The 17,377-nt window shown below is 42.3% G+C and overlaps 1 protein-coding gene across 2 annotated transcripts in view; it reads left to right on the top strand.

The window, feature by feature from the left end:
* PLEKHG1 (pleckstrin homology and RhoGEF domain containing G1) overlaps positions 1-17,377 on the top strand; it is a 165,852-nt gene that overhangs the window by 119,829 nt on the left and 28,646 nt on the right. For both annotated transcript variants that reach the window (XM_028103317.2, XM_088023840.1), the window contains exons 4-7: positions 2,880-2,949; positions 9,804-9,850; positions 13,588-13,738; positions 17,211-17,342. In XM_028103317.2, the coding sequence (XP_027959118.1) occupies positions 2,880-2,949; positions 9,804-9,850; positions 13,588-13,738; positions 17,211-17,342 (400 nt within the window). The remainder of the gene's footprint in view (positions 1-2,879; positions 2,950-9,803; positions 9,851-13,587; positions 13,739-17,210; positions 17,343-17,377) is intronic.

Below are 17,377 nucleotides of genomic sequence, written 5' to 3'. Positions count from 1 at the left end.
AAGAGAGAAGAGAAAATGGGGGAAGGAAATATCAAAGACCTAATTTAGGCGTAGAGGTTCCTTAGCTTTTTGGTCCCAGGATCTGTACATAACTTCAAAATTACTAAGGACCCAAAAAGTTTTTTTTTAATTTATGGTGTATGATGTTTTGGTTACCATGATAGAAATTAAAACTGAAAAATTGTTAAAACTTCAATTTATTCAATAATAACCCACACATTTTTAGAAAAATAATTTTACTGCTTTTCCCCCTAACATTTGTGTATATTTTGGAATTGGTTTACATTTTTGCAAATTTCCTTATTGTCTGACTTACTAGAAAATCACTGGATTCTTAAGTGAGCTTCTACTTTCCATCTGTTTCCTCATCCCAAGTCATGTCACCTCTGAAAAAGTCCACTGTATGCTCATGAAAGAATGAAAGTAAAAAAGCCAATATTGCCTAAGAATTTTTATGAAAATAGTGACACTACGGACTCCTGAAGGGGTCTCAGGAATCCAGGAGTCACTTGGAGAAGTAATGCTCAAGAACATTTCCCAAATAGTCAAGTTGGCTCAGTGCATGAAAAGACTCACCCCTTGTTGGGGTACCTGGGTGGCTCAGATGGTTAAGCGTCTGCCTTTGGCTCAGGTCGTGATCCCGGGGTCCTGGGATTGAGCCCCACATCGGGCTCCCTGCTCACCCCAGGGAGCCTGCTTCTCCTTCTCCCTCTGCCTGCCGCTCCCCCTGCTGTGCTCTCTCTCTAATAAAAAATTAAAAATCTTAAAAAAAAAAAAGACCCCAAAGTCAGCCATCACAGAATTTCAGAATTATGTTAACAAAGGGACAATTCTAAGAGCTTCCAGAATAGAAAATCAGGTCACATGAATCCTGGATCATGGATCAGAATGTTACTGGACTTCTCAGCAGCATTAGAATTCATAAGGCAACAGATAGTTTCCCGAATACTCAGAGAAAATTATTTCCAACCAAGAATTCTATATCCAGTAACATGATCAGCCAAGTGGGAAGGGAGAACATTCTAAAACAGGAAGAGTCTCAGAAAATGTATTGCCTATTACCTTGACTCAGACAGCTACTGGCTGTTGTAATCGCCCAAAGAAGGATACATCTGAAATGGTAGCTAAGAAACAGGGCATCTAACACAGGAGCCGGTGAAGTGCATCATCAGGATGGTGCTGGGAGAACCCAGGAGGTGTGGAGAGCAGGTTAACCTGTTCAGATGAGGGCATAAGGACTGACGGCTCCAGCAGGGAGATGACCAAGAAAGAATACAACCAATAGGTGATCTGATGTTTGAACACAGGGAGGCGAGAGTTACCCTTCCAGCGCAAAGTTTGAGGATAAATTAGTGGTGTGTACTTGGAAAACTAAGAAAAAAAAAGGGGGGGGGGAAGGGGTGGATGATTTTAACTCTAGGGAAAACATGGTTGTACAAGAAAGGAAATGTAATTATGGTATACTCCCAGCCTCAGCTGAGGATAATATTTATACAGTCTTCAAAATGTAAGCTCTGACTTTTAACTAATCAAATTTCATAATAGAAATCATTGAGATCAGATGAGGGGAAGTTTGGGAAATTAAGAAGTAAATAATATCTCAAATTAAAAAATGCTGAAAATGCTGCATCGGCATGTTTAGAGCCGTGGATAGAAACAGCAAGACGTTGAGAATGCTTCTCGAGAGTGGCAGTAGAGAACAGGAAACAGAAAGTAAGAAACTGCTTGTTTTTATTATTTAGCTTTACTATTTAACTTATTTTCATCTTTTTAAAGTAGTCTCCACGCCCAGTGTGGGGCCTGAACTCACGACCCTGAGATCAGGAATCCTATGCTCTACCGACCGAGCCAGCCAGGCGCCCCTATTTAACTTTTTATTAAATATGTAATATACCTCTTATTAAAATAAACACTGAACATAATAAAATATGTATTAATACAACTTATAGAAAGTGCAATTTGGAAATGTGTTACCATTTAACTCTGTGATGCCCTTTGAGGCAGGAATTTAATTTTATCTAATAGTAAGTTTGTTACATTAATTATACTGTATCCACACAAAGAAATAGTATGCAGTTCCTTAAAATAATGCTACTGCCATTAAAAAATAAGATAGATTTTCATCCGAGGAAAGATATTGTCTCCCAGCATATTTTTCCTTTAGAGCACTATCTCCAGTTATAATTTTTTTTTTTTTTTTTTTAAGTAAGCTCTATGCCCAACCTGAGGCTTGACCTCCTGACTCCGAGATCAAGAGCCCCATGCTCTACCAACTGAGCCAGGCAGGCGCTCCCACTCTGTTTATAATTTTAAATTTGTTAGTGTGATCTTTCATGGAATGTCTGACTCTTCCAATGGATTCTGAGCTCCAAGCACTCAGGGACCATATCTCCTTTAGCTCACTGATGTGTTTGCTCTTATGCCTTGCCTGGCATTTGGTACCTAGACAGCTATTTGATGAATGAGTAAGTAAGTGTGTGTGAACATGCATACAGACAATGCCAACCGTCTAGAAGACTTAAATGTCAGGCAGGGCTTGTTATCTCTAGGTGAGAGAGTTAAAGGTCGGACCTGTATTTAAATCCCTGGGGTACCATGACCTTGGGCAAGTCCCTAATCTAAGCCTTGGACCTAATGACAATAGGTCCTCAGTTATCCAGTTAAGTATGATTCCTTGTAGCAGTTGCCACCTCTGGGCCTGCCTGCTCTCCTACCTCGAGAGTGTACTTTGGCTTTGACCGCTATTAAATCCTTACCTAAAAAAAAAAAAAAAAATTCCTTGTAAATGCCATATAAATGTGTAGACCTATGAGTTACATAAAATGGTCTCAATCATCAGACTATAATCTAATACTTTCTGCCTATTATTTTTTTATTAGTGACCTTCTGCAAGATTTGGAAAACTGTGAAAATGATCCTGTGGCCATAGCAGAATGTTTTGTGTCCAAGGTAAGCAGGGTTCATTTCTCTGGGCCAACCAAGACGGACGCAGATTGCAAATTGTTTTCATTTTAAAGTTAAAATGACTGGTTTGTTCCATACTGAATGAAGTTAGCCGCTAATCTCTCTCACTCTGTTTTTCTTTCTTTCCACTAGCAAGGAAAAAAAAAGTGTTACTGTCCCCAGTAAGTTAGGAAATGCTAACTTAGTAGTTGTCTTAGAACTTGTATCATTACTGAATGATGCTTATGCATCTTTCCTAAGAAAGAAATTTGAGCTTGGTGGGGAGGAAAATCCAGAATAGAATAATGTTTGAAAAATAAATACGCACAGAATACCTCAAGACCAGCTACAGAAATCTGCTAGAATCTAGGTATTTTATCTATAATATACGTGGCACTAGCCTAGGCTATGTAATTATCATTGCGGGGAGGGGACTAAGGAGAGGCAGAATTAATCTCTTATATCTTAAAAATACATTCGCATTTTCCTACATTTTTTCTTAAGCTGTATTGATGGTTTAGAAAAATAGAAGAAAAGGATCTGACCTTTAAAAGTTTATGAAACGGTCAGCTCCCACCCCGCACCAGGATTCTGAAACATACAAGACAATCCTTTACAGAGTTTTCCCACGTGCTACCTACTCTATATAGAATCTTATCTTAAGTTTCTCTTAAAAATGCAACAACTTTTGTTTGGAAAAGGTCTCGTGGAAATTATTTTGCAGCAAAACGTCATGTGATTTCCGCAGTTGTGGTCTCAAGGGTACAGAAGTGTAAGCAAGTTTCGTGATGGTGCTCGGGGATCAACCAGGCATTAGCACCTCATTTAGAGCTGCGGAGTGCGCTGTGAACTTCGAGATGAGATCCGGACCTGGCTCAGGATTTGTTTCAGGGTTGTTTCTTACAGCCACAGACCATCCAGTGGTTTCAAATCCAGACATAACACTCCAGGTTTTATTGAAGCATGATTCCTTAAAGGCAGTTGATGGGCTTGCATATAAAACCCTCCTGACTGTGGGCGGGTGCGTGGATGCCCACGTGTTAACATGTGAAGTTTACACACGTGCTTACACACACAATTCTTGTCATACGTTGCCGTCATAATTAATTCTTATAAAGGGCAGGAATTTGAAAAAGAGAGGGAAGAGGGAGGACAGGGAAAAAGATGTGCCGCGTGTATCAAAGAAGATATATTAAAACAGCCACGGCGCGTAAACAACATGGGAGCGATCGGAAACGCTCGGGCTTTTACCGGTAACTGTAATCACAAGTTGATTAAAGACGGTCCAGCATATGCTTAGCTCCGGCTTAATTATTCACATAAAAGTTTGTTTATGTGCCACGTTGCCAACTCCCAGATCTCATTTTTTCATTGTAATATTGCCAAGTTTAATTAGAAGCCTGACTTCAGCACTCCACACTTTCACATGGAGGCAGGGTGCTGTGAGAGAGTGTTTGGTCCTGGCACGGGGTGCTTCTCACTCAGCACCCTGAAATTTAGACGATGTTACGTTTTCTGAAACACAACCAGCTGCTCGACTCTGGGGAGGAATGGAAAATTGCTTTAATTGAGAGGCCATTAATGAAAGAGGGAAGGCTGGTGGTTGACTTCTGCTTTAATCTGAATCACTGGGGCTTACACAGAGATTCATCTTTGACCTTGATTTTGTGGCATGTGGAGGTTACCGAAATCCTTCCTGACAAAAGGAGAATACATTACTTCTTACCTGCTGCTTATCGAAGCACAAGGGGCTGCAGGGGCCATTCTCTGGAGGGACAGAAATACAAGTTCCCCAGTGGGCGGGCCAAGCTGTCTCCCAGCTGATTCAGCTCCCATTTGTCTGCTCCTAGGGCTCTAGAAACACCTGGAACAGGTTTCCTTGCTTTCCTGCTTGCTTCACCTCCATCCTCATTTCTGTCTCTTATCTTGGCTATCAGCTGGGCTGACCCTAGGCAGCATTTAGGAGGGAGACAGAGTTTATCTTCAGAGACCCAACTTCCCCTGAACCTCCTCTCCCCTCCCGTTGGTGCCCTTCTCCCTTCAGTGCCTAGACATGCTCACCCACGTATGCGCTGCACACACACCCTGCCCACTTATTGAGATTATCCTCAAGAAAGTGCTGACATTGAACATTCATATCATTGGAATGAATTCAAGTCCATGTTACCTCACCCAGATGCTACTTACATATTAAGCCTTTTCTCATGTGTCTAGTGAAAACTTCTCAGGAATCAAAGTGTGTGTGTGTGAGAGAGAGAGAGAGAGAGATAGACCCCATGACAGAAGAAACCCTAAAATCATACAGATTTCTTTACTATTCAACCAATAAACAGCCAAATGCCCCCATGTGCCCAATTGGCCAGCCCTAACTGTCTCTTTTATTTTGGTTCTTTCATAATTAAACATCTCATTTTTGCATCTCTAATTACAATTTGATAGAGTTGAATCAGAAAGAAATATCTATTTTTATCTAATTTCTTTATCATTGTCTTCTTTTTCCCTAATTACTTCTAAAAAGTATTTGGGGTAGCACATATATTGAATAACAGGCATTTAAGGATTAACTAGGAGCTATTGATTTTTGTATAAACCATTGTTTGGATTGTCCACAGAACTTATAAATCTAAGATCAAACATACATTCAATTCTACATTAAGAACATAGAGCTGATTTAAATCAAAACCTAATTTAATATTGGAATAGAGCCATGAGGTGACAAAATACACAGCAATTCCATTGTGCAGAAGTCTTGAGGCTTTATTGGGGATAGGTGTATGTAGGTGAAGCATATGATGTAATTTAGATATATTTTCACTGAAGCCTTTTTTTTCAAGATTTTAGTTCTTTATTTAGAGAGAGAGTGCGCAAGAGTGCAAGTGGTGTGGGGGGTGGGGAGGATTCCTAAGCAGGCTCCACACCCAGAGGGGAGTCCGACATGGGGCTCGATCCCAGGATCCTGAGATCATGATCTGAGCCGAAATCAAGAGGTAGATGCTTAACTGACTGAGCCAGCCACCCAGGAGCCCCTGAAACCATTATTTTCAAGTTTGGCATTTCAGATGATCCTAAAAGTCCCTAAACTTAAGGAAAGTCAACCTGATTATTATTCAATTGCATGTTGAGTGCTGCAGGAGGCAGGCAGGAGAAAAGCAAGAAACTCAGAGTGTGTGAGCAAATGCAGAGAAAGGCTCCATCTGACATTACTTTACTAGACTACCTTGGGCAAATCACTTTGCCGGTCTTGTCCATGGAGCCAGGGCTGGACGCTCCAGCGCCTTCAAAGCACACCGGTGAGTGTAGCACGTGTGTGGGCCCAGGTGGAGGCAAGAGCCACCACAGCACCCAGGTTCATGAGGGCAGAAGTGTCACATGAAACTGGGCTCCAGGCCCCGTGGATCTAATATGTTTTCAGGAGAAACCAGAAATTAAGATATTTTGATCTTGCAACTTTTGGAAACTGACAACTAATTTAAACTTTTAAAAAGTACTATGTTTGAAAATTTGGCAGCCTACGCAGTTGGTGAGGGCATGGGGAAACAGGCACTCTTGTAATTGTGGAAGAACAGAATGGCACAGGCCCTGTGGAGGAGAATTTGAGTATATCTAGCAAGATTACATTTGAATTCATCCTGTAATCCAGCAGTCCTCCTTCCAGAAATCTGCTCCAAAGAGACAGTGACAAAAACACAAGTGTAGAGATGCCTGAGTGGCTCAGTCGCTTAAGCGTCTGCCTTCAGCTCAACATGATCCCAGGGTCCTGGGATCGAGCCCTGCATCAGACTCCCTGCTCGGCCAGAGGCCTGCTTCTCCCTCTGCCTGCCACTCCCCCTGCTTGTACTCTCTCTCTCTCTCTCTCTGACAAATAAAATAAATAAAATCTTAAAAAAAAAAAAAAAAATCGGGGCACCTGGGTGGCTCAGTTGGTTAAGCGACTGCCTTCGGCTCGGGTCATGATCCTGGAGTCCCTGGATCGAGTCCCGCATCAGGCTCCCTGCTTGGCAGGGAGTCTGCTTCGCCCTCTGACCCTCACCCCTCTGGTGTGCTCTCTCTCTCTCTCAAATAAATAAACAAATCTTTAAAAGAAAAAAAAAAACTGTAAAATTAAAAATTGATCACTGATAAGGGAGGGATAGACCAAAATGGAAAGGAACAGAAGCTAGGCTTCTTTGAATATGCATTTTCTTATAGAGTTGACCCTGAAATGATGTAAATATTTTTTCTCATAATTATAAAACTAAAGTTAAAAAGGCAGTCTCCAAAAAACTGAAAGCAAAATGAAATGATGAGCCTACTGATATAGCCACTTTGTGGCATAATCACACAAAAGAAATCCCAATTGATTTTAAAATAGACAATGGAGAAAATACAGCAAATACACTTTTAACTGTTGTCAGTAATGATACCAAATACGGTGGTGTTGATATTGTTATGCTGAAATCGAGTGTATTGTGGGATAAAACAAATGAGTATTTATGTTAGTGTCATTGAACTGGATTTGGTAGGAGACAGAAAACACAGGGTAATCATGAGGCTAATTAAAAACACTGTAATCCTGAATCAGAATTGCACGTTTGAACCAAGAATGTATTTTATGTTTAAAAAACACCATATTCCTAAGTCTGTCCACTGAAAGGGCCTAGAAATAACGATTAACCCAGTGGCAAGACCATCTCTGATACCCAGACTGTGGTCTCCAAATACAAGTTGCACCCAAAGGGAATCAGGGCCCCGTGAAGAAGGAGTGTGGGCCAGGAAATGTATAAGGTGGTCTGGAACATCTTGTCATTCCAGAAAACAAGGAAGCTCCCGGAATCTGTAGGTCAAGGTCACGGATACTAGAGAAGAGGCTCCTGCTGATCAAAGCTGGGATCATTTCAGCATCAGTAAAGATAATTAATTAGAAACAACTGAAACCCATTAAATATGTTTATATTCATGAATTCACAGTGATTAAAAAACCCAGAATGGTGGCTTTTGTGGGATGCTAGAAAACCAATGCATTATCTTGAAAGCAGAGGGAAAGAATCAAAGCATTCATCCTGTCTTTCCCATACCAACTACAAACTGCAGGGTAACAGTTAATAGAAGGAAGTTCCTTTTTTTGGAAAGATTCTGGCTAATAAATGAGGAAGGAATAGCAGAGTCAGAGATATCACCTTCCGGCAGCTCCTAATGCATTAATGGATCAGGCAATAATGACCAGTGGTGGTTAACATCACAGAAAGAGAGACAACCAGACGTTCTGTGCCTCCTGATGGAAGCACGATACAATTATGATGCATTCCTGCCAAACTGTGGAACTTAAATCTATCCGATCTCCCCTGAACCACACCAGTGCAGGGGGCAGGGGAACATATTAACGGAAACCGTAGGGATATAACCGGCAAAACAGACCATGAGAAACTCTGTAGGACAAACCATCTGGTTTCTTCAACTAAATTGCAAGGGGAAAAAGGATAAAGGGAGGAATTTATCGATTAGAAGAGTCTTAAGAGATACCAGCTGGTTGCTTTGTGGAGTTATTTGGACTCCAAATCAAATAGGCCAACGATTTAAAAAAAGAAGATAGAAATTTGAATAGTGACTGTTGAATATTCACATTATGGAATTATTTAAATATGATAATGGCATTGTGGTGATGCTTCTTTATAAAAGTCCTTATACTGGAGATATATACTAAAATATTTACAAGTGTGGTGATCTGATATCTAGAATTTGCTTCAGAGGGATGGGGAAACAGCGTAGTAGGTGGATATAGATCATGAGTTACTACTGAGGTCAGGTGATGGATACTTGGTGATTCATTATACCATCCTCTCTACTTTTATATATATATATGCTGGAGACTTTGTATAATATCACATTTTAAATCTAATCCTAGTCAAGTGAACAGAAAGGATTCTAAGTAGACATTCCTTTTAAATAAGAAAAAAATTAAAGCATTAACATTACAAAACAAAAGTCACTGTCTTGGAGTCACATGTGAATCTAGCATGAAGTAGCTTACGAAGTAAAAAGAGCAGAATATGAAATACCACCAAAATAACGTAATGTCTCTTTTTCATAATGTAATTCCATGTTAGAGTTTGCAAAAACAATGACTCCTGCTCTCAGATAATTTTCAGTTTAGTAGAAAAGAGGGGGATTCCGTGGTTCAATGAGCAATCTGTGCCAGATGAACACCATATGACCCCTACCTTGCAGGAACTCACAGCCTAGAGCGGGAGACAGAGAGGCAGAGAAAACGTCGCTGTCGTTTGGTAAATGCTACTAGAGATTTGGGTGTTGTGGAAGCCCAGGGTAGGAGCAGTGGGCTCTGCCCAAGCTCCAGGGAGGCTCCTTGGAGGAAATAAAGCCTAAGTTCAATGTCAAAGGAAGCATAGTGGCTATCCAATACAAGAGGTAGGAAAGACAGTGGGCAGAGATAATTGTATACGTGAGGGCCTGAAGGTATATGGCAGCTTTCTTGTGCCCTGCACATACTTCAACCATGTTCTTACCACCCTAATTAAATTATCTACTTCTATTTCTCTTTCACGTTGCAAATCTACTGGAGGACTATAAGTACCTGGGGCAGAAACCTTACTTTCCTCCTCTTCCTTTTCACCTTCAGATTCACCTAACATAGCAGGTGCTCAGTAAGTGTTTACTGACCTCAGATGAGTTCAAGTCGAGGTGGATTCTAGTATGAAACAAGGTAGATAAAAAGGCATAGGTCATTGCCATGGGGGCTCAGGCAGGCCTGCGTGATGACAGAGCCAAATTTATGGGTATGAACGGTATTTCTTTTTATTGTTTTTAAATGCCTACTGATGCCTGTGCTTTTTTTGCCTCTGAACATCTCTTTTGTTTCCTTGCAGAGTGAAGATTTCCACATTTACACGCAGTACTGCACTAACTATCCAAGGTACACGTTGTCGATACGCAGCTGTGCATCTCTGTGTTTGCATCCTGGTTCAGGCTGAGGGGTCCCGTGCATGCTGGTGGTAGGCGTTCTGTGCCTGGCACTGCACTGAATGCCACGGAGAGACCAACACAGTGTGCTGAGAATGGATTACGGGGTAGCCAGATAGGGATCCACTCAGCTTAGGGACTCCCGGGGGAACCAGTGGGAGGGACATTGTGAAAGACCATGAAAGAGACCAAAAAGATCGTGAGGTGTCTAATTCTTGCCCATTACCGCTCTTGTATGTGTGGCACGTTTTGAAGAATTTGGGGTGCCCATAGAATGAGTTTATATAATCTAGCTGGGGATAAAATATCTTATATTTTTACTATATAAGCTCTGAGAACTATGTAAAAAGGACTCCTCGTCTCACCTGGATCTTGGCGTCAGTTTTGCTGACCCAGGGAGCCACACAGCGGGACGGGGCGGGAGGGGGGGGTGGGGTCCAGGGAGGGCGGGGTTCAGGGAATGCCATATGGACAATATCATGACCATTTCAGTAAGGGAGCCAGGCCCAAGGTCACTGTTGTCATTTCTTTTTTTCAGCAAAAGACTTTTATTGAGCATTTCTTGAGTCCTGATCACTGTTAAATGCTATAAATGCAAAATGTTGTTGAATTTAACTTGCACAATAATCCAGAGATGTCAAGGGATTCCAGAAAAGCGAAGCATCCATCACAGTGCAGGGCACGGGATGATAGGTTCTCAACAGTTGCTTCCTCATCATCGCCCCTGCCCCAACCCAGTGTATGCACGAAGGAACCGAGACTCCGATAGTTTGCTGATTTTACGAGGACCACATAGCTAATGGGTGGCCCAGCTAGGATTTGAATCAAGGTTTCTCCAACCTCCGACCTACAAGGTTTCTACTACATCCTTGTAAAATTTCTCAGCAGAACTTGAGTTGCTATCTCAGGGGACAAGCTGGGAAGATAAGAGCGACAGGCTCTGTTGTCTGTCTTGGTGGAAACCTGTCCCTAAGGCTAAGGTGGGTAGCAGGATCCACCTAGAAGCCAGTAGGCTGCCCTCCCTGCCCCCACAGCTACCACAGCAAGGAAGAAATAGGACCCCTGCTCTGAAGTGGCCTCAGAAAGCCAATTTGGATTCAGAGGCATGAAGCCAGAGGCCGAGACTTACGTACAAATACTTTCCACTGGAAGACTGTAGTCTCCCTCTCTAAACATCGGTCAGGATATTGTGCTGTGGGGATTTATTTGGTTAGCGGCCGACCGCGCTTTTCCCAGGTTTCCCTAAAAACCAAACCAAACCCACCAAAACCCACATGCCAGTTAATACGCTACCACCATATCCTTATCATAGACACACCTATAGTTTACACAGTTTCACTTAATGCTCTCTCCTGTAGTATTTGTTTCCACCTCTATGCTGAAGGTAGCAGAAAATTGTAGGATGCACCAACTAAATCCCATGAACCGGAAGCTAAAATCCAGCATGGCACCACACCCCAATCCAGAGAAATCACAGAATCGGCCTTCAACTTCTCCACTCGGCATCAAAGGGGAAAAAAAAAATTCAAACTCCAAAGATTTAACACGTTTCTTGACCCCATTATCAGCATGGGAGACCCTGGAGGGGCTTGTCTGGGGGATTATGTCTGTATAAGTTTCATTATACACATGTCATTTGAAGAAATGACTTCTGAATTTGCAATTTGGGAAGTTTATATTAAGAAGATTTTTCGGACTTAGTAATAAGAGAGTACAAAATAAAAGGCAGCTTTTTCTCTCTGAGGCTGCTTCAGGGTCAAAAGACAGGCAAAATCACTCATGCAAGAACACCATGGAACCTGGTCCCAAGCCCACTGTGTGTTGGCAGGAAATAGGAACTAATATCCTTGTCTTCTAGCAACTTTTAGGGGTTTTTTTGAGCATCAAACTCAACTAAATGCAATCGTGGAATAGGGTGTTAGGGAAGATCAAATCAGTAAATACAAATTAATGTAGTACGGACTCAGTCGTGTGTACTGGAAGCTAAAGATGCATGAGAGAAAGGAGTAGTAAGTCCCAGGGAGGAGAGTTAAGAACAGTTTCTGTGAAGAAGTGTGTTTTTCTATTTGGGTTTTTTTTGTATTTTCATGTTTTCTTTTTTATCGTATATCTTCAACTTCGAAGAAGGAAAGAAACAGGTTAGCAGAGAGATGCTCACAAGGCATGCTCAGTGAAGCAGGCGTGTCCGGTTCTTGCCCAATTGTGTGGTTTTCATATTCATAGAAGAATATTTCCTCTTGGCTCCTTGTCTCCAATCCAGTTTGCTTTCTGAAGCCCTGGTCTCCTTTTCCCTATCTTAACAAGCCAAGAGTGCCAGGTGTTTCAGCCCATCTGACAACATTTCTTCTCCCTTCGGATCCAGGCTAGAGATATTAAATGTCGCCGGCACACCTTGACAGATGTCCACCTTCTTCATACCAGTCACGCCCCAGCAGTTTCGCTGGGAAGAGACACAAGCCCTCCCTCCTTTCCCGAAGGAGGGGCCCAGGCCCTGTCAGGTCATTGTCCTCAGATGTCTCCCTGGGCCCTGAACCGGGAGTTCAGTGTGCTCCCAATTTGTTGCAGGTGTCCTGTCCGTGGGCACGAGCTGAAGCCTTCAGATGGCCAAAGGGCAACTGGGCAGCCGATTCTGGCCCTGGAAGAACCTTTAAAAAGACCCTCGGCTACATGATAAGGAGTAGTTTTGAAATCTCAACTTCTGGGGGGAATAAATCCGTTTGGACAGATAATTCTCAAAGCAGATGGGCACAAAAGTGATTCTAATAGGTTCATTAAGAGACCTCCACTTCACTTCCTTCCAAGGAGTCTAATTTGGCCCTAATTTTCTAAATTAATCCTGAAAACATATTACTGCCTTGGGGAGAGGGGCTGAAATCACTTCCACCTGCTTTCTTCTAAGTTATGAGACCATACGATTTTAATTTACGCGTGTGTGTGACTTCACAAGCCCACTGGCTTTCATGTATAAGATATGAATACTGGTTCAACTATTCCCCTGGGGTGTTAGGGGGCTATACTTACTACCTTTGGGGAAGCTGGGATGCAGAAGGAATTCTGACCCGCTTTCCAAGTCCACTGAGGCACACTCCCGACGAAGTGAAGTTCTCTAGCTGTTTCAGAAACTGTCTTTAGAGCGATCTGTTCAGAGATTCTCAAAGGGAATTTAACTTGTGGGCCACAGCCTCCAAAGATCTGCACGGGGTATCATGCAGTTTGTGCATTCTACAAAGGCAGCCGGCAGAAGGGGTGACAAATGTCCGGCACGGGGCTGGCTCTACTGAAGAAGGAGCTCCTTTTTTCCTAATATAGAGGTGCCCCGGCCTTGCATTCTGGCCTGTGGAGACTGAATACAGATGTGTGTTTCGTGCACCACACAGATACCCATATGGGATGCAACTGGGGGCTAACATCTGACTCAGATCCCCCTTTTGCCAAGCATGTGTCCTGGCCGGGGACTTCATCCCTAGAAGGGAGGAGCTTGCTGCTTAGAAACCATCTGTCCATGTGCAGCCAGCTTTTTCTTGTGCCTTTATCTAATGCATCCACCCAAAGAGACACCTTTTTCTAACTTGTCCAGAGGCATTTTAGTCTAGCTATAGCTCTGTTGCTGCCCCACCTGTTTTAGGACATTTAAAACTTACATACCCATCTCACTATTACAACTGAGATAAAAACGTGTCCTTCCTGCAGGTCAGTGGCTGTGTTAACAGAGTGCATGCGGAACAAGATGCTGGCCAAATTCTTCAGGGAACGTCAGGAAACTCTGAAACACTCTCTGCCTCTGGGGTCCTATCTCTTGAAACCAGTTCAGCGGATTCTCAAATATCATCTCCTTTTGCATGTAAGTTTCTGCCTGCCCTTGAATACTTTCCAGGGGATGGTGATTTTGTGCATTTATCCTCCATTAAGCTTCGGGGAAAAAATATCAGAACAGGCTGTGGACATATGGAAACGTTTTCCACACTCATACTTTACAACGGACTAATCTGCTTTGAGGAATTAGAGATATTTATATTCTGGGCCTACAGCCCCATTGACACCAGCCAAGTGAAAAGATTCATTTTAGCTCTGATTCTGATAGGGCTTAGGAATACCTCACTCTGGGCAGTGAATGGTTTCAGACAGAGAGCTATCACCGTAATGAAAAACAGATTTTTGTGTGTCTTATCTCCACAAGCCTAGATTCAGTAGGCAGTTGGGCAGGAGAGCTATCTGTCATAGACTGGCTTTTGTATGAGCAAAGAGAAGGTGCCGAAAAAGGAGAAGACCAATGAGTGGTGTGATGAATGATCTTTGAGTGGGGCTTAGCATCACTTCATTGTATTTGTTGCATTTCCCATTATTTGTATACAATGCAAGGAGGCTTTATAAACAAGGGTAGACATAGCTCTCACATTCTCATGTCTTCCCTCTAAGGAAGTTGATAAAATCGGGGAAAAGTTTTGTTGCAAGTCATTTCCATTGGGTCAGTACGATTGGATTGCCCTTGTAACACAAGGGAGACCTAGCGTGGTGGTTAGGGGCCAGGCTCTGGGTTCAAATCCTGTAAATTGTCCATGTTCACTGTAGCTCACGGGCAGTCCATAAAAGTGAACTATTGTTTTTGTTTAATTATTTTCATACTACATTAAAGTCTTGAAATTTGAATCCAGAGCTCTTATCTGTATCACCATACCTGCAATTTATATATATCTCTTTTTAAATGATTCCAGGTTCCCAACTTAGATAACCATTCCAGTTTTGCTCAGTTCACACACATGTACAATTTTAAGAACGCTTATGGTCCAACTTTGCTAGAAATTTCTCAACTTTGTTTGCCTGGGTGGCTCATGTTTGGAGAATCCTGTGTCCTGTGAAGCCACATCAGGAATATTACTTTAATTGTTAAACTAATATTCATGACCTCTTAGATTAGTGGGATTAATTTGCTAAACCAGTGTCCAAATAATGCTGAGATAATGCCTGTCCCAGGATAGATCTCTGCTGGACTCTGCTAATATGGCATTTAAGACTAGTATTTCTCAATAATCTCTAAATATAGCCTTCTAGATAGTTAGGGGGCCATTGATCAAAAGCAAAGTCTAAGATGGCAGTTACTTAAGCATGTGAAACATAGTCAAGATCCTTACAAAAAAGTAATTAATAGGGAAAAATAGCTCTTACCCTCTAAATTAGGAACTGGTGTCTTAGTTTAGGCTGCTATAAGAAAATACCATAGCCTGGGTGGCTTCAACAGCAAACATTTATTTCTCACAGTTCTAGCGGTTGGAAGGCCAAGATCAAGGTGCAAGTCTGGTCAGGTTCTGATGATGTCGCTGTCCAGGGTTGCATTCTTGTTTCATTCTATAGTGGAAAGAGACAAGAGAGCTCCCCGGGATCCCTTTTATAAGAGCACTAATCCCACCCATGAGGGCTCCACCCTCATGACCTAATCACCTCCCAAAGGCCCCACATCCTGAGACCAGCACAATGGGGGTTAGGATTTCAACATGTGGCTTCTCGGGGGGACACAAACATTCCATCCATAACAGCTGGTAATGAAGAACAGTGGTTAGATTAATCAAAAACTAACTTCTGGTTGCCTTTGAAGTATTTTTGCTTTTATGGGTGATTTAGAGTGTTCCTTCTGTGTCATTTACATCACTTCAAAGTTGTGTAGCCAACCATGAAGATCCGCACAAGAATACACTCTGTACTCCCGAGTCTGTTTGTTGTTGAACAGGATTGCCTCTCAGACCAAAAGAAGAAATTATTATTATTTTTTTTAATCTGCTGTTGATCTGGAGCTTACCTGGGAGCTGTTATTTTAGCGGTATAGTTTCATAGTACCTTTCTAACAGCTGAGTCTGAACGTGGAAAGAAAATGCAAATTCCTTCCCAGTTTCAAGCTTAGATGGAAAACTTGAGTATTTAGTAAAAGTAAACAGAGATTTATGAAGTAGGATTATAAAATAATGGAACTAACCTTCATAAGTTATACCGTAAGATTCAACCTCCATCCTTTGGCTCAATGACATCATCAATGTCCCAGAAATGATCTCATTGACTATAATATCTTCTTACTGTTTTACATAATTTATGTAGGTTACTGTTATTGTTTTAAGAAGATAGAGCTTCAACTTAATAAGCATTTATTGACCACCCAGCTCTCTGGTGTTACTATTGAGTAGATAAAGAATTAAATAAGTGATACAACAGTCCCTCTCCATAAGAGGCTCTTGAGGGGTCTAGGGACTTGTGTCTTATGTGCTGGAAAGAATTAGAGCAGAGATCATGTCCCTTTCGTGGCCCTAGGATTGTGGAACTCCAGTGCTAAGCTGAGTGCTGATCCCCAGAGAATACTTGAACCATGAGATCATCCTCGACACTCTGAAGACTTGTCTTTTGTGAACTCTCTTTGGGGCTTTAAAGCTTTGACTTGGGTGCCTGGGTGGCTCAGATGGTTAAGCGTCTGCCTTCGGCTCAGGTCATGATCCCGGGGTCCTGGGATCGGGTCCCGCATCGGGCTCCCTGCTCCTTGGGAGCCTGCTTCTCCCTCTGCCTCTCTCTCTCTCTCTCTGTCTCTGTCTGTCATGAATAAATAAATAAAATCTTTAAAAAAAAAAAAAAAAAACCTTGACTACATGAAAAGGCACTTGCTATAGACGTACTTTTAAAGATAATGTCCAATGGTTTAGTCTGTTACGCAGTCCTGTGTGACACCTTTATTTCCTCTGGGAGAAAAAGGAAAGTACGTCTTCTCTCCTGTAGGGGTGAGAACTCTACTACATTGGCCACCAGGAAACTTGCTAGTCCCCAACTGTAATAGCAACTCCTGTATCTGTTAAAACTGGAGCATCTCTACGAGACTTACTGGACTGTACAGTGTTTTCTTTTATCCTCCTCGTCATGAAATTCTAACCCACTTCTATTTTTCTTCCCCCGCCCCCCATTTTCATTCCTGTCTTACCATTTTCTTGCAGGTATCTCTGGTAAGTCATCTCAGACTCTTAAGGCATGATGGTGGTGTGTAAATAAATAGGCAAAAGTAGGGCACCTGGGTGGCTCAGTAGCCTTCGGCTCAGGTCATGATCCTGGAGTCCCGGGATCGAGTCCCGCATCGGGCTCCCTGCTCAGCGGGGAGTCTGCTTCTCCCTCTGACCGTCTTCCCTCTCATGCTCTCTATCTCTCATTCTCTCTCTCTCAAATAAATAAATAAAATCTTTAAAAATAAATAAATAGGCAAAAGTAAAATACAAGGAACTCATCATAGAGATGCCCTGTGTGAAAAAAAAAGTGAAAATAGCTAGTTCTCTCTTTTTTTTTTTTTAAAGGAAATAGAAAATCACCTTGACAAGGACACAGAGGGCTATGATGTGGTGCTCGATGCTATTGACACGATGCAGAGAGTGGCTTGGCACATCAACGACATGAAGAGGAAGCATGAGCACGCAGTCCGGCTGCAGGTAAGCCCTTGAGCTGCTGGTACCTGGCGGAGCTG

Source organism: Eumetopias jubatus, unplaced genomic scaffold, assembly GCF_037043125.1.
Source record: "Eumetopias jubatus isolate StellerSeaLion01/CBP00866 unplaced genomic scaffold, mEumJub1_p1.0 scaffold_6, whole genome shotgun sequence".
In the NCBI taxonomy this organism is placed as follows: domain Eukaryota; kingdom Metazoa; phylum Chordata; class Mammalia; order Carnivora; family Otariidae; genus Eumetopias; species Eumetopias jubatus.
The sequence above is the reverse complement of the archived record's forward strand: the minus strand, read 5'-3'. Positions and strand labels throughout refer to the sequence as shown.